At 37.1% G+C, this 24,684-nt stretch overlaps 4 protein-coding genes across 5 annotated transcripts; 2 read left to right on the top strand and 2 right to left on the bottom strand.

Moving 5' to 3' along the window:
• The first annotated feature begins 264 nt into the window (after positions 1-264).
• On the top strand, positions 265-4,782 carry LOC137713976 (agamous-like MADS-box protein AGL19). Of its 2 annotated transcripts, none has more exons than XM_068453336.1 (8): positions 265-470; positions 562-649; positions 2,225-2,286; positions 2,423-2,522; positions 2,618-2,659; positions 2,830-2,871; positions 3,000-3,085; positions 4,540-4,782. In XM_068453336.1, exons 1-8 carry the CDS (start codon positions 289-291, stop codon positions 4,550-4,552), a joined length of 615 nt encoding a protein of 204 aa, XP_068309437.1. In that variant the 5' UTR covers positions 265-288; the 3' UTR covers positions 4,553-4,782. The 2 variants fall into 2 exon arrangements, with proteins under 2 accessions (XP_068309437.1, XP_068309436.1); XM_068453335.1 differs by having other exon boundaries at positions 278-470; positions 3,006-3,085.
• A 733-nt stretch (positions 4,783-5,515) lies between these two features.
• On the top strand, positions 5,516-9,337 carry LOC137713380 (gamma carbonic anhydrase-like 2, mitochondrial). Its single transcript, XM_068452667.1, has 2 exons — positions 5,516-5,907; positions 8,908-9,337. The coding sequence occupies exons 1-2, from the start codon at positions 5,535-5,537 to the stop codon at positions 9,282-9,284; spliced, it is 750 nt and encodes a 249-aa protein (XP_068308768.1). The 5' UTR covers positions 5,516-5,534; the 3' UTR covers positions 9,285-9,337.
• Positions 9,338-13,313: 3,976 nt separating this feature from the next.
• Positions 13,314-17,497, bottom strand: LOC137712974 (F-box/LRR-repeat protein At5g63520-like). The gene is made up of 10 exons (XM_068452190.1): positions 17,149-17,497; positions 16,944-17,051; positions 16,735-16,827; positions 16,494-16,637; positions 16,199-16,300; positions 16,054-16,093; positions 15,700-15,855; positions 14,781-14,962; positions 14,475-14,593; positions 13,314-13,956 (listed from the first exon to the last, which is right to left on the bottom strand). The coding sequence occupies exons 1-10, from the start codon at positions 17,386-17,388 to the stop codon at positions 13,515-13,517; spliced, it is 1,626 nt and encodes a 541-aa protein (XP_068308291.1). The 5' UTR covers positions 17,389-17,497; the 3' UTR covers positions 13,314-13,514.
• Positions 17,498-20,892: 3,395 nt separating this feature from the next.
• On the bottom strand, positions 20,893-22,271 carry LOC137712320 (F-box/LRR-repeat protein At5g63520-like). Its single transcript, XM_068451420.1, has 5 exons — positions 22,247-22,271; positions 22,005-22,157; positions 21,706-21,887; positions 21,411-21,517; positions 20,893-21,319 (listed from the first exon to the last, which is right to left on the bottom strand). The coding sequence occupies exons 1-5, from the start codon at positions 22,269-22,271 to the stop codon at positions 20,893-20,895; spliced, it is 894 nt and encodes a 297-aa protein (XP_068307521.1).
• Positions 22,272-24,684: the final 2,413 nt, after the last annotated feature.

The following is a 24,684-nucleotide window of genomic DNA, read 5'->3' as shown; positions in this document are numbered from 1 at the left end:
AGAAAGAAAAATACACTTGTAATTGAGAAGTGTAGAATAAAGTTGTTGGAATGCTAATAACAGTTCCAATAAGGCAATAATAATGAAATTCGAGTGGGATGATTGCGAAGGGGGAATTTGGTAGTGACGTCTTGTCAAAAGTCCAAATATTATTAACCAGCACCTTCATGAGCTAATCACGAATCAATCTCCTAATTAACTACAGATTAACATCGATATTCTTCTATATATATAGTATGGAACGGTGGGTAAGTTACAGTGGACAAATATAATAAGGTATTAGTAAATATGGGGAGGGGGAAAGTGGAGCTGAAGAGAATCGAGAACCCAACAAGCAGACAGGTCACCTTCTCAAAACGCAGAAATGGACTTCTGAAGAAGGCTTTTGAGCTCTCTGTCCTCTGCGATGCTGAAGTTGCCCTCATCATCTTCTCTCCATCTGGCAAGTCCTACCAATTTGCAAGCCACGAGTACGTTTAATTAACACGTAATTAAACTAGCTAGCTAGGTTTGATGATGATCTTTCCCAATAATAATTGGTTATGGTAACATGTGATGCAGCATAACTAGGACCATTTCCATGTATAAAAGGGAAGTAGGGTTGCCTGAATCCAACAACTCAAGCTTCGGAAGGGCCAGAACAATGGAGGTATATATACAATATATTTATGTATTGCTCTTTTCGGTGGAATTTTTTTTTTCAGTCCAACGCTTATATCTAAACATAGTGTTACTAATTGACGTGATATAAAATAATTGGACGTCAAAATTGATATTTCATGACCTAAAGTATTAACAATTAAGAAATAAATACGCTTATGTATTATAACATGGGTGACAGTGACACTAACAAGAGTGTGAACTATGGAGTAATAGTAAATAATAAAATGATTGTAATATATACAGAAATATAGTCCATATCCATTGGGCATATTTGGTGTCGTATTAAAAAAAATTCATAATTTTCAAAACATTTCTTAAGAACATCTTTTAAGCAAGGTTCTAATAGACGTTAGCTGCTAGTCAGGCTGAAGACTTGGGCCTAGTGCCTAGGTAACTAGACGGGGCTTAGAGGCGAATTTAAGTAAACTTATTATTTATTGTATAAATAAATGCATGTTTATACTTAAAAAATGCATAATTGTATTGAGATACATAAATAAATAAAAAATAGAATGACATATATGAAAGTATTAGAAAATATTGAAAACATGGGGAACCAAAATATAGTGAGTGTTCATCCAAATATTCAACAATTCGCTAAAAATTTATTAAAAATATATAATATAAAATGAAAATTATCTATTTTCTGTCTAAGTGAGAGTTGTGACCTAAGTGAGTGCTTAGGCGGGCGGCTAAGAGGTTCTAGGCACCATTTCTTAATTTTCAAACGCCCAGGGATTAATTGAGGCACTGGTCAGCTACCTAGCGCCTAGGCGGTGTTAGGTGGGGATTTTTAGAACAATGCTTTTAAGAAAAATTTTATTTAAGATCCAAAAATTGGTTTGGCATAAGATTCAAATTGTTCTTAAAATTTTAATAATTAAAAAGAAGAGAAAAAAAAAAACCCTACAACAACTCCCTGTGGATCTAGGAATTACTACTAGATTCAATTGGACAGACAGATAGATCCAAAGAGAAGGTCGAAGGACAGGGAGAGGAGAGCATAGAGATGAGAGAGAAATAGGAGAGATGTTCGGAAGGGAGGAGAGAGAAAGAAAAGAGAGAGAGGCCTGATCTTTTCTCCAAGCTAATTAAACAAAGAGTGGTGCTATCCATACACCCATTTTTATCTCTTAAATACTCTTTGTTAATTTATGTCTTTTGATTTTTTTCAATTCATTAAATCTGACGGTTAGAAATTGAGAGAGGTGCGTGGGAGGTAAAAATAAGTGTACGGATGACATCACCCTCAAACAAATAAATAAAAGTTCATATCTAATTAGCTAGTAATTAATCACTCCTACAAAAGCATGAAAAAACAGCTTTTATATCAGAGTTCAATTTTATGTCACTTCCAATAACATCGATATTCAATATTTCCCCCCAACTTGTTAATTATCACTCACATTTTATCACAAAATGCTTCATTATTAGTTGGAATAAGATTATGATATTTAAACTCTTCTTTTCTCAGAGATATGATCAATGTGGAATATTTCAACAATTTCTTGTCTCTGCAATGTTAAACTAATTACTTTGATCTGCTGTATATTTTTGACAGTATTGGAGGAATGAAAATGAAGAGTTAACAAAATCAATAGGGAAGTTGGAAATGAGGCTGAGGTAGGTTTGCGCGCAACTACAACTTTTTTCCTGTGCGACGTGTGTGTGTGTATATATATATATATGTGGTTGTTTTATTTCAAATTTCAACAAATTATAAATTAATTAACATGGTATTATGAACATATATATGAAGGAACTTGGCTGGGGAAGAGCTATCAACGCTTGGCGTGCAAGAGCTAAAGCAGCTGGAAAGACAGTTAAAAACTGGGGTTGAACGCATCCGCTCTAAAATGGTATATATGATATTATTATATTTCTGGTTTAATTTATATGTTACTGATAACAACTAGGGTTTAATTGATCTGTGATTAATCTAATTAATTAACAGAGACGGATCATTTCGGAGAATGTTAGCTTGCTGAAAAGAAAGGTAACAACCCTCTCGTAGTTTCCTGCTTAAGTTGTTTCGATTAATTCAAATGAATTGTTACTTTGGACGTACGGAAATAGTAGTTCGTAGGGTTTATATTAGGGTTTGACATGCTTGTGAATTGGGTTTATATCAAAGTTTCTATAATTTAGTTGTATAATATGCTGCAGCATAAAGCATCGCAAGAAGAAAACACGCGTCTGCTAAAAAGAGTGAGTAAATATTGCCCTAATTTCCTATGTTAATTAATTGCAAATTGCGGTGAATCATAGAAATGCTTAGTTAATTAATTGGACACTTTCGTTTGATTAACATGTGCTGATTTGTCTTTTGAATTGAGATTAAGTTGCACGAGCTTAATTTTGCTGATGCCACCTGCTCGACTTCTTCTGTGGGAGCAAATGCACGCATTAGTGCATTTCCAAGGTACAAAAATATAAGGATTAATCTCGGTTTACTATTTTGAAGTTTTTTGGTTTTCAACATTTGATACATAAAGTTTTTTTTCATCTCAGAGTGGTATCTAAAGTCATAATTTTGGGATATTTTCATACATCCGTTAAAGTTTCTATTAAATAAGCTGTTAAATAGTGACATGACGCCTACATGGACAATAACTGGATGACACATGTCAATATAAGCCCACGTGAATATTAAAAAAAATAAAAAAAAGGGGTTAAATCTCTATCCTGCCCCTCACCCACCCCACCTTCCCCTTCCTTAATACCCACCCGCCACCATCCCTTTTCACCTTCCCCTTCCCCAAAACCCCCAAACAACCCTCCCTCCCTTCTTTCTCTAGATGACGAAGTTTCTTATCTAGATGAGAGCTTGGTGCATGCACAGGTTGACCCGTCGCCAGAGAAGTTTGATTTCATTATGCAGCCGAGGATCGACGGAATCGAGTGGCTGTTTGATCCCTATTCTTCCACGTGCTCATCTGGGTTCAAGATTGTGATTTTTTCTGTAGAGATTTCCTTCTGGTGTTCGTGCATCTCACCTATTTGATCCAATGTATAAGTCAAGATCTTTTCTTGAGGTTTTAAGTTTCTCTAAAGATTTTCTTGTCTCTTTTCTACTCATTTGGTGATTTGGTGAAATGGGTTATGGTGGAATTTTTGTTTAGAAGAATGATTGTTACAATGAAATGGGTTATGGTGGTTCGACAAAAAAAAAAGGGTTATGGTGGAATTTTGGAATGGAGAGAGAAGGGAGGAAGGGTTGTTTGGGGGTTTTGGGGAAAGTGACGGGGAAAAGGCATGGTGGCGAGTGGGTATTAGGGAAGGGGAAGGTGGGGTGGGTGAGGAGAAATTTTTAGGGGTGCCGGGAACACCATGATACCCTCACTCATAAAAATTTGATTTTATTTATTTATTTATTCAAATTTTTATGAGTGAGGGAACACCATGTGTTCATGGTGTTCCCGGCACTCCTAAAAATTTCTCGTGGGTGAGGGGCGGGATAAAGATTAGCCTAATTTTTTTATATTCACGTGGCCTATATTGACACGTGGCGTTCAGTTATTGTCCATATGGCGGGCGCCACGTCACCATTTAATGGCAGATTTAACAGCAACCTTAACGGATGCATGAAAGTGTCTCAAAATTATGACTTTAGGTACCACTCTGGGATAAAAAAAAAATTCATGTACCAAATGTTGAAAACCAAGAAACTTCAGGATAGTAAACTGAGATTAACCCAAAATATAATATGTACACACATATATATATATGTTAAAATTATTATTATGTTAATAATGTTTATCACTAATTAAGCTTGCTGTTGAATATATATATATATGTTAAAATTATTATTATGTTAATAATGTTTATCACTAATTAAGCTTGCTGTTGATCAATTATATTCTTACTGTGTGGCAGTGAACTAATTTGAAATTCAGGGTTCTTCAACATGATCTTTGAGCAGCACCATCCAGTGCCTAACTGATTTGAAAAGGCTACCTGCTTGCAGCAGCTTCAGCTTTTGCTGTTGTGTATGTATACTTAAGATTATATTTGCACCTAGCTAGCTTGAGTTTCTAATTTCTTGTGTATGAGCTATATGGAGTTTGTGGAAATAAATTTATGTATATGATGATTTGGATTGTTGTTATGCATATATGTTTCTGGTCATACAATGATAAAAATAATATTTTTTGTATTTGTTTTGGCTACGTACGTACGTATTTTTGTCTTCTTATTTCAGAGGAGCAAGAACATCAGGGAAGCACGAATTAACTAGGTAAACTTGCAAACCAAATTCTGTAGTAAACGGCTAAGATTAAAACACACTTTTTTTTTTTTATCAACTAACTCTTAATTTAACAAATTTTTCTTCCAAATGTTAAAAGATTCAAATTCGGATTGCCCTCCCAAAGACAAATGAGCAAGATTTGATTTTTGAAGTAATAGATTCAATTTTAACATTAGCGTTTAAGTTATGACTCATGCGAAGTTTTTCAGTGTGACTGTTACATCGTCACGTGATATTATCAATTCATTTATGTTATAATACACATATCTATTTATTAACATTATACTATATATCCATGACACATTAACATTTTTCATTCATTCATACATTAATACATGAACTGGTGATACTACGTCACGTGATTGAAAATTTCTCATCGTTGAATCCAAGAGGATTCTCATTCCAATTAGATTGGACCATGACAGTTGGGCTTTTGGGCATAAAATTTTCCGGGCTTGAGCCCATTATACACACATCACAATCTGCAGCCCACATCTAAACCCACCCACTACCGACTCCCCCACCCATTCTCTCCTCCATCTCCAGCTCCCACTCCAAACCACCTCTCTCTCTCTCTCTCGCCCCGCCCCCCCCCCCCCCCCCCCCCCCCCCCCCCCCCCCAATGGCAGCCATAGCTCGCGTCTCCAGAAAAGCCCTAACCTCCTTCTCCAGCTCAGCCCATCCATCCGCCTTCCACCGCACCTTCGCCGCCGAAGCAGCAAAAGCCGAGGCCATAACACCCTCGCCGGATCGGATCAAATGGGACTACAGAGGTCAGAGAAGGATAATTCCACTCGGCCAGTGGCTCCCGAAGATCGCCGTCGACGCTTACGTGGCACCCAACGTGGTCTTGGCGGGTCAGGTCACGGTCTGCGACGGAGCATCCGTTTGGCCCGGGTCGGTCCTCCGCGGCGATCTCAATAAGATCACCGTCGGATTCTGCTCCAATGTTCAGGAACGCTGCGTCCTCCACGCCGCTTGGTCTTCCCCAACAGGTAGGTTCCCCAACTTTCTAGCTTTTTCTTTAAATATTTCATTTGGTTTCTTAATTTGTTGTTAATCCTGCAATTGGTTTTTAATTATTCGAATTGAAGTGTGTTAATAGCTGAATTGCTACACTGAGTATAGCTGGTGTGTATTTGGTAAGCTGTTGAGGTTAATTAGCTGAGAATTTGAAGGAAAAAATTGAACTTTGTAAGTAGATAATGGAATTTTGTAGTGCATTTGGGTCTTTCACTAGGTGTAATGTAACTCACAAGCTGTTAGTTTTTCAGGTCCGGTAGGGTAGGCAATTCAAAATAAAAATATTACTCCTTTAGTGAAGTGGTGATGGTGACTTATTTCTGAAAGAATAAAAGTTTCCTGTTGCCATATTGTCATTGCATCGTGTCAAAAGTGAGGTTGTAATATAGTTGTTGGAAGCTCGAGTTGATGTCCTTTTGAAGAAATTTCACCAGGGTGTTACTCATTATTTCCTCCTTTCCCAATCTTCGAGTTGTGGGGATTTGGAAAGAATTAGTTTGGAAGGATAAATGGATTGAAGACTCCTTTGTGCGGATTTTTCTTATCTACCAATGTCTGCTCTCTCTATTTGAGTGGTTGGAGTTTAGTTTTTGTAGAATCTGAATGATTTGGAAGTTACATGTGTTCTTCTTTACTAACAACAACAACAAAGCCTTTTCCCACTAAGTGGGGTTTGCTATATGAATCCTAAAATGCCATTGCGCTCGGTTCTATGTCACGTCTTCGGTTAGATCCAAGTACTCTTAAGTCTTTTCTTAGAGTCTCTTCCAAAGTCTTCCTAGGTCTTCCTATACTCCTTCGGCCCTAAACTTCTGTCTCGTAATCGCATCTTCTCACCAGAGTATCAGTAGGCCTTCGTTTCACATGTCCAAACCACCATAACCGATTTTTTCTCATCTTTCCTTCAATTTCGGCTACTCCTACTTTACTTCGGATATCCTCATTCCTAATCTTATCCTTTCTCGTGTGCTCACACATCCAACGAAGCATTCTTATCTCCGCTACACCTATTTTATGTACGTGTTGATGCTTCACCGCCCAACATTCCGTGCCATAAAGCATTATAGGCCTTATTGCCGTCCTATAAAATTTTCCCTTAAACTTCAGTGGCATACGACGGTCACACAACACGCCGGATGCACTCTTCCACTTCATCCATCCAGCTTGTATTCTATGGTTGAGGTCTCCATCCAACTCTCCGTTCTTTTGCAAGATAGATCCTAGGTAGTGAAAGCGGTCACTCTTTGGTACTTCCTGATCTCCAATCCTCACCCCTAACTCATTTGAGGCTCCGTTTGCACTGAACTGAGCCTAGTTTCATGCAAGCATTGTTGAGGTAGTTATTGATGAGGTATCATTTCGTAGTTTTAATCCTTCTGTCATGATTTGGCAGGAGTATCTTGCGATGCAAATTTGTACTTGGATTATTGCATATGATAGACATTGGGATACCATCTGATTCTTTATCACTATTGTTTTGAACGTATGGCACAAATTGTTAAGGGAATCAAAGTCGTTTCCTCCTTGCATTTTGTTGTTCTTTGAGAACCATTGTGCTTTTGTTTACTGGAAGAAAGGGACCGTCTTGTCCAATAGTATGTGGCTATTATCTGAGTAGTATGGGCATAAAGAAATAGAAGGGTTTTTTTTTTTTTAAAACAAAAGTGCGCAGGGTGTAGTTTTTTCTTCTAGAGGTAGTGTGCAATTGCCGCTGCCATTTGGAGTTTCTATTCAAATATGGGGCCTATATTGCATGGACACGGACACGGATACGGCAATACGCGACATGCCGACACTTTAAATAAGGACATGGACATAGCTAGGACACAGCGATTAAAATATAATAAATTTATAATAATATTACATATATTATAATTTATAATATAACAAAGTACCCATGTTCATCAAATTCATTCACCATACATAATAATTTAAACAACACAAGATTCAAGTCTCAATGATCTTCAAGTCTCTCTTTCTATTTCTTCTTGAACTTAATTGTCGTCATTAGTAAAGATTCCGGCCTCTAATTGGAGACAGATGACTGAAGAGGAGTTTGGCAAACTTTTAGGTTTTAGAAGTTTCAGTAGTTACAGAATTGCCCCAAAATGTCTTTACATTTACAAAAAGTGCCTGCTGTGTTTGGACCATGTCCAAACTATGTCCGGGGTGTGTCCGAGGCATGTCGGGTGTCAGGGTGTCCAACACTCCAACACTTCGGGGTTTCGGAGTGTCCGTGCAACATCTATTAGACTATCCTTAGTTCATTCTCCATTTCCTGAATTCGTGGCTAGACAAATATGCTAGGCATGGGTGTCAAGTATTATACAATATAGAAATTCTCTTCTTTGTGAGGAACAGCAGGTTCCGATAATTAGTGATGGATAAGATCAGTAGAATGTGATATGTAAGAAAGTGGTAATATCGATTATTTTGCCATTTGTATTTAATGTTTTAAAACAGCTGAGTGTTTCTGGGAATCTGGTCATTCCTGAACTTATATCTCGCAACATCTCTTGCTTGAAACTTTTTGACCTTTAGGTTTATAATTGGGGTGTAAACTCACTTCATTCAAGAATTTGGAATTTCCTTATGTTCTAACATTTAGCATATAACCATAGAGCATCGTGTTTCTTGGTTCGTTTTAGGCCGAGTTTCCACTGATCTCTACATTGTTCCTGGTCCTATCCAGAGACCAACCTTAATTTGCGTCAACTTCTAATGAATATAATGATCTGGTCTATCTTTTTCATTGGCTCTGTTTAAAGAGCATATGCTTTCATTTTAAAAATACATCGGTTGTTTGTGCATCCTAGAAGGTGACTATGACTCTTGTATATCATTGTTATTTGTTGTTGATGTATTTTCTCGACGTGCATATCACGTCTGTCATGGAATGTAAGGGATCTATTGCTATTTGATCTACTGGGATTTTCTGAATTTATAATACCCAACCACTTTCACTATCTCAGGACTTCCAGCAGAGACATCCATTGAGAGGTTTGTGACTATTGGCGCATACAGTCTGTTGCGGTCCTGCACAATTGAGCCAGAATGCATTATCGGGCAACATTCGATCCTAATGGAAGGTTCCTTGGTGGAGACCCACGCTATCCTTGAAGCTGGATCTGTGGTTCCCCCGGGAAGGAGAATTCCAACTGGTGAACTTTGGGCTGGAAACCCGGCAAGGTTTGTCCGAACTCTGACACATGAAGAGACCTTGGAGATCCCGAAACTCGCTGTCGCAATAAACGATCTAAGCAAAGAATATTTCCAAGAATTCCTCCCGTATTCCACATTATATTTGGAGGTTGAAAAGTTCAAGAAATCTTTGGGGATTTCCATTTGATCAGTTTCATCTTCATGTTTCCTTGTATCGTTTAGTTGGAGGCTTTCCTTGTATCGTTTGGGGATTCCCATTTGTTTAAGCTCAATCTGACTGTGTGTGGTTGTAGCTGACTTGATGTCATATATAAAAAGATTCACCATTGCTGTTCTTCTAGAGTTATGATATTCATATTAGATCTAGAATTCGAACCTTGGGGGTTTTTATATACAAGTTTTTTAGATAGAAACAAGGTGCGAGGCGTTTAGTATTTCTTTTCAGTTTATTCACCAAGGCATTTCGTCGAATACTTGGTAGGCTCGTTGTCAGTCAAATCATATTATGCACATGTCAACAGAGATTGACTTATGCTGATACGATCTAATGAGCGATAAAAGATAGAATTTGCAGAGTGATATCGATTCAACCTGTTGATATTACTTAGCAGGCATTACAACAAATATTTAGCACGCACAAATGAGATTTGTAAAAATTGAAAGATGGCTAACTTTAATGTTTTGTTCGTTTGTCGGCTGCCGACTGTATATTAATTTCCATTATTTTTCCTATTGGTCAGATGCCGGCTATAACTCGTTTTTATGTTTTTGGTTTGAACATTGATTGATGGAAAAGGGCACCAAACAAATCCCAATCGATATATTTCTAAGAAATAAGGTTTGACATGTCCCCGGTTGCAACATTGCTAATTATTTGGGATAACATGTCTTTTAGAAATGTTCTGGTTGTATGGTGAGGGAATCTCGCGCGCGATCTAAGAGATATTTCTTCTATTTTTCTTTCATTAAACTTAAAAAAAAAAATCTCATTCAATGCGACCGGTTTATTTATCTCCTTAAATATAGAATAATAATCCCTGTTATATATACAATGTACATCCTTTGCAAGATTTGATTGATGCGGGAATGTACAATGCAAGGTTTCGTATATTTAAAAGAAAAAAACATTATTTGGCTAGGTTAAGAGTTCGATTCTGTTGACAAAAATGAAAGTTCATGTCCTTGAAAAGCAATGCCAAAGTAATGTTACTTGACTAGGTCACGATTTTGATTATAATTAGTTGTTGGGTCAAATCTAGTTTCGTTTTCTTGATATACATTAGATATATTCATTTTCCCTTGAAAGACATGCACTAAATCATGGAGAAAATGGGACAAGAAATTAGGTTTAAGTCATTGAGTGCGTGGCTTCAGCCTTCATGGGTTTCTGTCTCTAGTGAAAAGATACTGAGACGGCTTCGGCAAATAAAATCTTATGGTTTGGGCGTGAGCGTAATTACGTTGACTACAACATATGTAATTTTTTAATGGAGTCGTGTTTAAATTTTTTACTATGATTTCAAATTAGTTTAAAGTAAAATATCAATCGTTTAAAAAATAAAATCTTATAGCTGTTGTCTCAACTAACAATTTTCTTCTGATTTGCCCTATCAACTTTCAGTTTGATTCTAATCCCCTCTTGGTTACATTTTTAAAGCCGTAATTATGCGAATATAACAACTTTTCCAACCACCAACCAGAAAAGGAGACCTTCAATTTCAACACTTCACTTGAGCATACCTAATCGGATGGCAATGATTACATTGAATATTCACAGCTAGTCTAAGTGCTATATTTTGAGATCGGGGTTTTATGATAAATAGTTCTTGAAATTGATCAAACTCATCATTTTGGCCCTTTACTTTCAAAATCAATCAATGTCGTCCTTGACATTTATTACCGTACATCAATTTGGTCATTCCATTAAAATTCCGTCAACTATTCTGTTAGTTTGTATGTGGGACCCACAAATCCAATGAAATGGTGACACATGGATTACACAAAATAAAGGTTTTTATTGCAAATAGTCACTGACATTGATCCAACTCCTCATTTTGGTTCCTAAGTTTCAAAAGACTTTCAATATCACACATCAATTTAATCCTTCTGTTAAAATTTCATCAATATTTTTTGTCCCATTAATCCAATCATATGGCATCACATGGATTAACCAAAAAAAACTATTTTTTTTTTTAAGATTTAAAACTACAAGTAAAATAAGAAACTAAAAACCAAAATTAAAAGAAAAAGTCATCATCGTCTTCATCAGGGTATGCTAAAAAAGAAAAGGAAGACACCATGACACCATTAAACTACTTGGCCTCCTGAAACACTCCTTATTCTCTCTAATTGGTTATAATACTATCAAGTTTGAATTGAATTTGGATTCGATTTTATCCAATTTAGATTGATTTTTTTTTCTAATTGGGGTTGTGGGATACGAGAAAAATGTCAGCATGGAATACTTATTTGTTGGTTCACTCTTAAAAAAATAGTTTGTTATAGTTTATCCACATGGAGTCATATGATTGGATTGGTGAGACCACATTAACTCACAAACGAAAAATATCGATGAAATTTTAACTGAATGACTAAAATTGATGTGCGGTAGTGAAGGTTAAGGACCAAATTAATCAATTTTTGAAACTTAGGGACCAAAATGAGGAGTTGGATCAATGTCAGGGACCATTTGCGATAAAAACCCTTATTTTGTGTAATCCACATGTCACCATTTCATTGGATTTGTGGGTCCAACATACAAACTAATAGAATAGTTGACGGAATCTTAACGGAAGGATCAAATTGATGTGGAGTAGTGAATGTCAGGGACGACATTGATTGATTTTAAAAATGAGGGACCAAAAGGATGAGTTTGATCCATCTCATGACCATTTATGATAAAAATCCTTTTGAGATCAAGTACGATATTCATTCATTAAAGTTCAAAATCCATAAAAGAATGGAGGATAGAGTGCGATTACATAGGCTTCGATAAAAACCTTGTTGAAAATTTCAACCCGATCGAAGAAAAAAAGAGCATCCCACACCAACAGATTTATAAATTAGTTCTATTCTTGAAAAGAAGATCACACATTTCTTCAAACAAGTTCTTCCATCATCCAACCGTAGCCCAATCCTTGCTAATTTGTGAGCGACACTATTTGCTTCCCTCCGCATGCGGTTGAGCTTCCTATGAGGAATGAGGCGCATAAAATGTCGTGCTTCATTGAACACTAAACTCTTAAGTTATATTAAACCAAAGTAATGTGAGAGGTTTTAAACGCGGAACATAATACATTAAAGAGGAAGACTATTTCCGCCAAGACTATGTACCACTTGCTAAAAAAAATGGAAACATTATTATTAGAAATGAGGAGGAAATTGCGACTAAGTCAAGGCATCATTTGTTGTGCATTAATGTGACCATTTAATGTCATAAACCACTAAGCATTGTGGAATACCAAATTGCTAATTTTTATTTAATATATTCCATCTTCCAAATGAACAAAGATTTTGACGTCTCAACTGTTTTATACTTCTGTTTGTTTGCAACCCATCTCTATAAATTCCACTCTTTCTCTTATCCCATTTGCAACTTCAATGGCTTCTCCACATCCATCACCTCTCCTTTTTCCCTCTGCGTTGTCGACTTGCCTCGCCGTCGATATGTGTCATGGCGGAGACCAAGGCGATCGATATATGTGTCACGGCGGAAACCACATAAAGGAGGTATTTGAGAGAGTGATATGATCCATGGAGGTGGACGTGATGATTCATACCTTTGTGGTTCTGTGTTCTTGTGTTTGCCGAAAAATGTGGGATGTTGGTACGGTTCAATCAAATAAAATCTCTCAAAATTTGGGTCTTTTAATTTGATTGAGCCGTGCCAATATCACAGTTGACTTTTCACTTCATCGCGTTTCGTTTTAAGTAAACATACACAAACTAGTTTCAAACTTCTAAGCGAAAATGAAATTAGAAGCGGTGTACATGCACAAGTTGACGGCCTTCTATTGTATGTTCAGCATAAGGTTTTCTGTATATTTAGTATCTGTTGAGAAATATTTTTGATTAAAAGTTTATAACCAGTTCTGTTTTTGCAGATTCCCTTGTTTCTAATTAGTTCGTATACATGCGTACATACACACAACATATACGTATACAATCCCATTCATGCTTTTCTATATTTTCTTGAAAATTAATCTTGCACATAATATAAAGACTGGATCAACTGTATATTAATCCGTTTTTATATCGCATGAACGCGTTCTATGCAGAAAGGAAAACACCTAACTGCAAATTAAATTACGGCCATACAGGCCGTTCATCGATTCGCGTAACCTAAGCGTATAAACAGTTCTGTGCTGCTAGAACGTAATAAAACAAAGAGATTCAAGGGAAGAGCAGCAGGCAACATCTAATGCCCCAATGGTGCTGGTGCTGGTGCTGGAGTATATGACAGCACAAGATAAATGGTGCTGTAGACATGAAGAGTGCAACGAGCATCACTATCCTTCTGAGCTTCCCAGGTCAACCTTGAAGAGCCACGTGCAATTTCTCCCCCGCAAAATATTCCTGCCAACGGAACCCTGGGGAAGTTCTCCACAAAAGGAGAGCCATCAACATTGGTCCGTCCAAAGAATGGCTCACCACGGCCACAACAAGCGAACATAAAACCCCCAAATACTTCACTCGTGTGACGGCGATGTTTTGGATTTTCATCCAACTTCAATTTTTTCAGGCTTGCAGAGATGTTGCTACATGAAGCTAATGCAGTTTGAGGGTCTGAACGATAGAAGTTGAAGTAATCACCAGTTTTTATGCCTACGCCACTGACATAAAGGTACTGATCATCTCCTCTGCAGAAAAAGCCTCGTGTTAAAACTCAAATCATAAAGATTTATCAAATTATCAAGCATATTTAAATCAAAAGAAATCAAAAGAGGATCCTAGTTTCCTAAAAATTAATCACTTTACTGCAGCCAGGACTTTATTGCCAGTGACCAGACCACACAATAACACAGAAGGCAGATGCAGATGCAGATGCAGATGATAAGATATAAACATAATATATGAAGATTAAGATTGTAGTACCGTCTGAATTAAGATCTTTTACTTTACATTCTTTAAATTGATTTTCCGGCAATGATCCTCTACCATTCATAATTTTAATGTGGAAAACAACAGTAACTACAGTGAAGTGGTAGATGGAGCAAGGAGTTTGACAGGGATGAGCAGACGAACCATAAATCGAAGCATAGGACACAGTGAAGGATGTTCTTGTTTTAAGGAATTTCATACTTCTTCGTTACAAGAACATATGCAGCAACAATAAGACAATTGACTAGCCAATATACAAAGCAGTCATGAGTATTACCCTACAACTCCATGGTATTCCAAGGACGTAATCCACCTTGGCTTCTCTGACCCGACAGAGATTTTTCTACGTTTTGTAACCCCGATGTACAGATCAGAAGAATCAGCATGATTTCCTAACTGTCACATATTCATTTCAAAAACATATACAAGTACTTGTAAGAATGCATGATATATCAACAGTTCTAAAACTCTTAGATTTAGAAATTCACTTGTAATATTTTTGATTCATTAGTCGAACGTAAAACATTTCAAGTCAACTGGCACTTTCTGCATGCACCACTTGGAGTTGAACTGTGAGTTTTACCCCATCATTGATATCATCAAGAATTTGTTGACCATCAAGAATTTCTGGGTGTCCTTCTCTTCTAGCGGTAAGCCAAGTAGAATGCTCGCACTCATTCACTTTGACAGAAACAGCCTTGTGCCTGGGACCTACTGTGGACACTCCGTTTGACAATGCAATTTGGAATTGAATGTCTCCAATACCTTCTCATTTATACCAAACCAAATAAGTGATTAACAAAACACATTGGATAGTTTGACATTATAACTTTACAGAACAAGAAAGCTACCATAGATATACACATTGTTAAGAGTAAGTGAAAATGAGTGGGCCCAGGTTTCCACATGAAAGCAGGACGACGGAAGCAAACAAGTTAACGGAAAATTAAGAGGCAAATATCTACAGAACCGTACAAGCCTATAATGAGGCGTACAAGATCTGGAAAGTGCACTAATAAAATAAGAACAATTTGAAAAGAAAAAAAATAACATGCATAAAAGAGTGACAGAAAACCTTCACTCGTGAACAGTAGAGATTAGCATGCATCTCTCAAATATGAGACCCTTAAAATTATGCTATATACTATAGCTGAAAATTTGAAAGCGCAAGAAATTTTATAAAATCATGAAAGCATTAAATATGTTTACAAAAAAAAAAAAAAAAAAATTAAACACAAAAAATATTACTTCACAAATGAATACATCTGGATGTGTTTCCAATCTTTTACGGGGCTTTGCAAAGTATACGTACAATCCAAAGAAGCTCTGATTTTGCAAGGCTACAGTAGCAATCTATCAAGAAATGATGCGTCTTTTATTTCTTTACTTTGTATGTGACACTTCTGAAGGCATGCATGGTAGTTAACTTAGCATAAAACTACGTTGTAAACAATATGGGCAAAGCAGTACTTTATAAATGAATAAACAAACCAAACATTTACCATGTGGCTTGCCTTTATCCTTGGCAAATATAAGAGCAACAGCGTCTGTAAAGTATTTTGCACTCCCGCAGACATTTCTAGACTCGTTCTCACTTCTATATAGAAAACGACCTCTTTCATCACCCACAATGACAGTTTCTGCAGGCATAGCATAATCTGCAACAAATTGAGACATTGAGATACAATCAACAAAATTTGACCCAGCATGAGCATGCAACAGAAAAGTTAATCACAACACAAAATCTGGAAGCAGCAGCTTATCTCACTAATGTTTCAAGTGATAAAGATATCATCCCTCATTTTTCTTAGCTATCGAACAAAATATTTTCTTTTGATTATATTCTCAGTACTCACCCAATGCATCAACAATCGGTTTCATGTCAAGAAGCCCATCCTGCACCATCAATCATGTCCCAAGTTAGCAATGCAGCAAAGGAAAGCTACATCTGATTCAAATAAAGAGAGAAAGAGGCAATCAAGTGTGAGGACAGCCACTCACTCCAAACATCATAATTCCAACTGGGGATGTGCAATCTGAAACAGACGCTGTGTAATCCATAATATCCGTGATGAATTTATCAAGCAAGACCTCTTGAGGTTCCTGATGTCATTATAAAAATTTTACACATCACGAAAATCCATTATTCAAACAGTAGAAAAGCTTGAATGACTACAAATTCCCAAAAATGACAATAAACAACCAAAAACTGTATGTCCTAAGTTCCCCATTTCGAAATCCATCACTGTGGAATTCTTAAGAAATCAGCGTAGTAGTTTTATGGTAAATTTGGCACCTTTGTTGTTCGTAACAGCGGGATGACATCAACTTTCAATCCCGGCACAAAGCCAACAGTCAAAAGGATGCCACAGTTCACATCCTTTGCTGGTATAGAGCAATCTTCGTCACTTCCATCACCACAAACTTCTCCCCACATAACCTAAACAACCAAATGTTACCCACAATTAGTAAAGAATTAAACTTTCTACATTGTAACGCACAAAAACTCGGCACACCCGAAAAACACAACCACAAACCTCTTTGATTTCATCGGTCAGAGCATCTCTTCCAACAATTCCACTTGAAGTAGAAATGATGAATGGAACACTGGACCCCAATTTTTTCGATATCTGCAATTTCAAACAAATAACAACAGAAAATTCCATAATTTGCTTCTCTTAATTAAAAATCATCTAAATTCGATACTAATTATAATTAAAGGGCTTATAAGAGCAAGAACACATACAAGCTTGGAAATGTCATACAATCGAAACCCACTTCCAATATTAGCAACAACGAAATGAGGCCGTATCGGTTCGGCCAGAACCTTCTCGATAACCTCATTCACAGCAACCTGTCAATTCCAACACAAAATTTGAGAAAGTGTGAGTGAAAATTTGAGCTTGTGATTTTCTCGGAAACCAAACAAGGGGTCTAGACGCTAAACCAACCTTAGGCGAGGGGTGGAGAGAGAGGGCGGAGGCGAGTTTCGGTCGATTGAGGATGCGACTGCAGATTTGGTTCCAGGATTTGCTAACGCACGCCACCGATGCGAAGGATAGGGCGGGTAGGCGCGAAAGGATGTTGTGGAGAAGGTCGTCGCTTATCGGCGAAAACAACCCTGTCGCCGTCGTATGGGGCCGTTTTGTGTCGATTTTTATCGCCGACGACGACGACGACGCCACGTCCATCGGAGCGCTGGTTGTTTCGTAAAGATGCTGCCGACTTTGGATTGTAGAAGTTTGAAGCTTGGGTATGGTTGGAAAAGGAAAGGATCTTCTCCGTATCCTTTCCGCCTAATCTTCCCCGACAAACAATCTTTGAAATTTGATTTTAAAAACAAAAGTTTATTTTAAAAATTATAATAACTGTTACACTAAATTTTAAGGGTCTGGATTGTTTAATGAGATGGATCAGATGGAAGGGATTCAAAGAGGATCCATTTTCGTTGGAAAAATCGAATAACAGGTAAGAATTAGAGAGATTAAAATGGGTCCGGCCCTTACATGACGACGTTGGTTCAAACTTTGTCAGTGACTAATCTAACAAAATCTATCGTTAAAAGAAAAAAAAAAAGGTCTAGCCTGACTCCAATTATTATTTGACACATATTAAATAAATAACAAAAAAAAAAATTTAATTTATAAATACATGTCAATCAATTATTGGATCTACAGAGAGATTACATTCATTTTGGATGCAGAAGATTTGATCTCAGAATTAGACACCATGAGTTTAATATGTATCACACTATTATCACAGTGTGAGTTTGATAATGATGAGTTTTATATGTTAAATATGGACCCATCCACTTTTAATTTTTCTTTAGGGCTGTGCTATCCATACACTCATTTTTACTTCTCACACATCCCTTATTAATTTTTATCTGTTGATCTTCTTCATTTAATCTGATCCGACGGTCGAAAATTAAAAGGGTGTGTGAAAAGTAAGAAGGGGCATGTGGATATCACACCCCTTTCTTTATTGTATGATCGGCTACTTATTTTCTTTATTTTTGTTATTTATTGTATATGTATCACACTCATGAGATCATTATATTGAACTCACAAATAAGAATTATTCTCATGGCACTCAAATTTTCAGATTTACTATAGGAGTTTGATTCCTATACTCTTGGTATCACACATAGTTTTCTGGTTTAGTGTGGAAGGCATTATTTGTTCACATTGACCAGAAAAAGAGAGTATGATACCAATATATTGAGCTCATACATGAATCACATTCGAAAAGTTTCCGCTCGACACTAATTTATTAAACTCGTGAGTTCAATATATTAAATTTATGAGTATGATACTTATAAACTAGAAAGTTCTAAAGTATGACTCTCACAAATATTGAACTTACACTAGTGTAGCAGTAGTATTATAAGTATCAAATTCAGGTTGCCTGATTACTATACATAAGTAGCACACTCACACAAACTAATACGGAAGGCCTTGAGGTTGAAGTGAAGTTTCTTCTCAAAATACTTTGTTGCCTATTCGTAAAACTTTACGCTTATAAATAGAGTCGTTCATATTATAAATCACTAAACATTCTTAATTTTAATTGATTTTATTTTAGAGATGGTATTTACATTACGACTTATAACACAAATGATTCTGATCATAAACACGAAGTTCTATAAATAGGTCACAAGGTATTTGAAGAAGAAGCTCATCCTAAGGATGGGAAAACGGGTCATGGATCCACGGGTTGGGACGGGTTCATGTCGTTTGGTGTAGGTCCAAATGTTATATACACCAAATAGGTCAAGATGCAGTGGGGCGGGGTGGAACGAGGCATTGCGGGTCTAAGAATTTTTGGAAACAACCCCCTGGCTTGGACCGTTGATTTCCTACCGTTTGATTGAATCTTTACCAGTTGATAATTTTCTATGAATCTAATGCCTTATCTGCCCTCAACTTATGTTTCTTCTTCTGGTTTTCTTCCCCAAAAGCCCATCTAGAATGACCCCTTGCCTTCTTCAGGTTTGTGTTTTTTTGTCTCTTTCTTGCATTTAGGTTTCTAGTTTCATATCCTGATTGGCAACTGGGGAAGGCGACAGACCAAACCCTAGAGGCATTTTTGCTGGGGAATGATCCACTGAACGGGGACGCTCATGTTCTTGTTGTAGAGAGGGCGGGAGTGGTGAAAGAGGAGTTTGATCAAGCCAATGACGGCGAGGTCAATGAATGGGCAAAGGATTTGGGTTGGGCTTGGGGATAAGATTGGGTTTGGGGTTAAGGTTTTGAGGCAAAGATGAGGGAGGGAAAGAGAGAGAGAGGCAAGAAGAAATGAAAGTCGGTGGAGAATTCAAGGAGGATGAGGAAGGAGTGGAGAGGATGTGGAGATGTTGTTCGACAGTTTCCAATAAAAAAGTTTGGTATTTAGAGGCCAAAATACTAATTGAAAGAATGCTTTTCTGATAAAACCGTTTGGACCTGTAGGAATTGGCCCGTTTGAAACAGGCAGGGTTAAGGTGAGTTTCAATTTTTAATTATTATCGCCTGGCCCGGCCCGTTCTGTTTTCAAAACAAGTCTGGTTCGACCCTTCCAATTTTGGGCCTGGCTCAGCCCGTGCCCACCAGTAGTTCATCCCCAATCCTTGAGGAGCCAAGTCTTTCTCAATTAATATATAGATTATCAAGATGTCTTTTTTAATGATTTTTTTTTTTTTGGAGGGGTGAGGATATTCAAGAGATTAAAGAATTTTTAAAGAGTGTACAAATTCATATGTATTCAACCAAGATTTTCATTAAATCTATGGAAGTGCATGGGTATTCATCAAGATTTTAAAAGAGTTTATTAAACTCCATATGAATCTGAGTGTATTAATTCTGGATTTTAAAGTACTTCATAAAACTCAATGTGTGTTCAAATAAGATTTGGTTTTAAACTATTTTAAAAGATGATGAATTTTAATGGATTTGTAGTGACTTTATAGTGTTTTTTAGATTTTGGAAATGAGGTCTCTCTCCCTACGGTTTGTAGTGAATTCATCTAAAATTAACATGGTGTCTATGAAACTCCATTAAACATCATGAGTTTATAAGTCTTTGGAAAATATTTCAAAATCTCAATTAAATACACCCTCTAAAATTGTGTTCGACACAATTTTTTGTGAAGGTCAAACCTAAAACCTTACCAACAGTATTCTTCCTTTTATATTATAATAGCAAATTAGCAATAACCCTTCTTTGGGTCATATAATCGATGTAACAAGTTATGTGAGAGTCTTTTAGTTAAATATTGACATCCAATAAACCAGGTTTTGATTGTTAATTAGTGTAAACTTATGATTTATCATCAATGCGATGCCAGTTGAGCTCAAGATCTGTTGGACTTTAAATGTAACACAAAACCAACAAATTAATTAGGGCAAACCCAGTTCATATGTACAAAAGGGAAATATTTCTCCCTTTGTTATTAGAGTTGCAAACAAAGATACATAAGATAACACTCCTAACACTCAAATTACCAACAACAAAAGCACTACAAGCACTTCTTATTTATATATATAGAAGCCATGATGAAGTTGTTGCCTCAGACCCAGTACATAATCCAAACGCTTACAACAACATATGACAAGACAGAACACCAACTTCTGCCAACTCCCCAACAAAAACAAGACCACAAGAACCCTAATCTCTCCAAACTTTATTTTTTCCAATGGGAGAAAACCGACCAAACATCTACTCCAAGTAATATGGAGCTTGCGGAGGAACGTAAGTCATGGCCAAGTACACAGAGCTACAAGCATGGACGCAGCAACGAGGATGACCGAGTTCTTGGTTTTCTTCTTCACCAAGCAAAGCACCACACGCGATCTCCCCATTTCCAAACATTCCGGCTACCGGAACTCCTGGGAAGTTGTCAGCAAACGGCTTACAGTCAACATTACGTCTATTGAACAACGATATGCCGCGTTTGTTGCTGGAGAAGATAAACCCTCCGAACACCTCCCGCTGGATATCGGAATCATTGTGAACCAAAGTTTGAAGGTTATCAGATGCATAATCAACGGTGTTCAATGCAGTTGCAGCATCTGAATGGTAGAAGAAGAAGACGTCGTCGGGTTGGATTCCCACACCATCAACAAGAATGTAGTCCCCATATCCCCTGTTACAAATTTCAAACATAAACATAGATATAAATACATATATACGTCTACAAAAATTCAAGGGCAAAAACATAAGTTCGTGTGACTTACCCTCTAACTTCATGAAAATTCAAGGTTGTCATGGAGACTGGTGGTCCTGCTCCGTTGTGGTATTGTCTTGTTTTGGTGACCCCAGTGTAAATGTCCGACATGCCCAACTGCATCAGCATGGATTTTTGTCAGAACGAAATTAATCTGTCTTGAGTTTAACAGTCTAGCATGATACGTTGACAGTTGTGAATTGAGAGTACAAACCCTGTGGATGTCTAGTCTTTTTTTCTTTTCTTTTTTTGTGGTAGATTGACAGTTTGACAATGTAACGGTCTAGGTATTCATGTCGACGCACCTGGCTTTGAAGCTCCCTTAGAATGGTGTGGGAATCAATGAAGACACCTTCGAACTCTGACATTACAGCGGAAATCCATGAACTATGAGTAGGCGTCTCATAAGATGATATTGTCTTGATTTGAGGACCGAATGGCATCAAACCCGGCGACAATGTGACATGGAACTCAATTTCCCCCATGTCTGCGCATAAAATTGACGATTTGTTAAAACCAGAACTTCGAATTAAGAAAATATATGACAATATGTGTGTATGAGTCTGAGTGTATATGTGTGTTGATAGGGACATAAGGGACATACAATCAGGTTTGTGTTGATCCTTGACAAAAACGAGCGCTGCACCGGCAATGTAGAACAAATCGCTACTGTAATTTCCGGTTTCATTTCTCCGAGTGTACATAAAGGAGGCACTTGCATCACCGACGATGGCTGTCTTGTCAGGCATAATAGCATCTGCAAGATAACGGAAGATATCCACCATAAGATCCATGAACAAGTTTTCGACATCCAATAGCGGTATCAGAGAAGAAAACAGTACTCACCGAGCGCTGCGACAACCAGGTTCATGTCAAAATGTTTATCCTAGATCAACCATGTCAAAAATTAGCAATGGAAAGGAAGAAACCGAGTTCGAAGAAATAAAAGGAAACCAAGATGTCAATTTTTAGCCTGTAAAACTCAGAAGACGGAATACCAACTTACCCCGAACATCATCATGCATGAAGGCGGAAGAGGACCCGAATAGCTCAGAATGTCTCTCACAAAATGCTCCATCATAAGCAAGTGCGGTGCCTGAGTATCGAACACTTCCATGTCATGTAATTGCTCTTCACAAAACAAATTGAAAAAACAACAAAGCTCACATGTCTTGGACTCGGTAGGGGGAATATTTCAACTTTCAAGCCAGGCACAAATCCAACGGAAACGACGAGGCCTCCATTGATTTCCGGGTTCCTTGCAGAGTTACCATGAGCGCAGTTCACCTACACAAACATATAGTGCAATATTCAACATGGTCTCAATTGGTGCCAAATGTTCTTCACTGAACTTAAAAAGTTTCATAAAATTTAAGAACATGCCTCGCGGAGATTATGAGTTTCGACATCAGTGCCGATTAGTCCCATGGCTCTGTTTGTAATGATCGGAATTCCAGAGCCTATCTTCTCAGTAATCTGCATCATAACCATTAATTAAAAACCGAAAACTAAATAAATTAAGAACTACGAAGAAAAATTAATAACAAAAAGACTAAAAAAATCTGAAAGTTTACAAGTTGGTGAGTTTCTTCCAAGCTGAAATTTGTTCCAATATATGCGACAACGAAGTCCGGTCGAATCGGCTTACAGAAAATCTCGGCAAGAACTTCATCAATCGCATTCTTCAAAAACAAACAGTCACCAGAGTCAAAAATAAAAACAGAGCATTTAAGGAGACATAGAATTTTAAGAAAATAGAGTATTTAAGGAAAACAGAGTATTTAAAGACATACGTGCAGGTCGGGGTTGAGAGAAAGGGCAGAAGCAAATTTGGGACGAGAGAGCATGTGACTGCAGTTCTTGTTCCAAGTTGTGTTGACGCAGGCGGCTGACGCGAAAGCAACCCCTGGTAGCCTCCCCAGAATGTTCTGCAAAATGTCGTCGTCTACCCGAGAAAACACTCCTTGTTCACGATCAGTTTTCAGCTGTGCAGCCGCCATCGATCTACCCTCACGACATCGGCTTCGTTTATGTGAACAGAACATGAGTCTTACTGAGTAGCTCTGTTCTGTGGTGATAGTGGTAGGGGGAGGTCCTCTTATATAGGCGTTTCTGTTTCATCTCTTTAAGAGTTAAGCATCAAAAGATTATGTCTTTTTTGCATGAAACCCATAGACTTTTTATCTACTCTGCAAATAAACCAATCCAATTAAACAGTCCATTACATGTGAAGCTAACAAGGAAAAGCAAAAAATTTAATAGGGTTTGTGATTATCTGAATTTACTACTACGGTGTGAGCAGTATATTACAAACGAACGCCGCTCACGTGTTATTGGGTTAATCTTAGTCGTACGTTCAAGTGGAGCCTACATCAATGAACGGTTCAAATTGCTCGTGCTCATATCGTGATTGTTGGTGATTGTACTATAACCATATCTATATTGAATTGCCTCAGATTTTTTTCTCAAAGTTGCTTGTCGGTTTTTACCTGAATGTCAGAAACGCAATTAATGCGTACCCGGTTGTATTGAATTCAAATAAAAGTCATTTGTTTTTTTTCGTCACGGGCGTCAAATAACCTAATAATCGAATCTAAACTCACTGAGTTGGTTTTAACTCGTTTGTCGATTTCAGTTGAAAGTTAGAAAACCTAAATAAGTAAAAATTGTACTTATAGAGTTGTGTCTAAATCCTCTATTCCACGCAAATAATTTGATTTTAGGCTCATATTGTGCTTAAATTTTGAAAATTTGTAACTTCATGATACTTAAGTGCTAATATCTCAATCTCACTAAGATTCACAAAAACATAACTCTAAGAACATGTTATTAGAGCTTACTTTAAGTGCGTTATGAATGATTTATGTATTTAAAGGTGTGTTACGAATTAATTATATGTTTTAGGGGTTTAAGATTTGGAATTGCATATTTCTATCAAATGTTTACAAGTGTAACTACAAATCAATGTAGTAACACTTGAGTGTCATTAGCTTAATATTACTGAAGTTTCAAAAACTAAAGCCAAAAACATTAACTACCAAGTTTAAATATATAGAAGGCTTACAGTTTACAAACAAGTGACCGCAACAACAAGTAATGGTCTGCGGCTATAACTAATGGTCTATGGCTGTTGAAATTACAAAATATAAAAATAAAAAATAAAAAATAAAACCAACTGGTGGTTAAACACGGTTATCTACCTTTTTTGGGGATTAGGAAGACTCACATAAGCATTTCAACCTCCTATTTTTTAACACTTGTTTTTAACCTCTTGCACATCCTTT

Source organism: Pyrus communis, chromosome 13 (assembly GCF_963583255.1).
Source record: "Pyrus communis chromosome 13, drPyrComm1.1, whole genome shotgun sequence".
Taxonomy (NCBI): Eukaryota; Viridiplantae; Streptophyta; class Magnoliopsida; order Rosales; family Rosaceae; genus Pyrus; species Pyrus communis.
The sequence above is the reverse complement of the archived record's forward strand: the minus strand, read 5'-3'. Positions and strand labels throughout refer to the sequence as shown.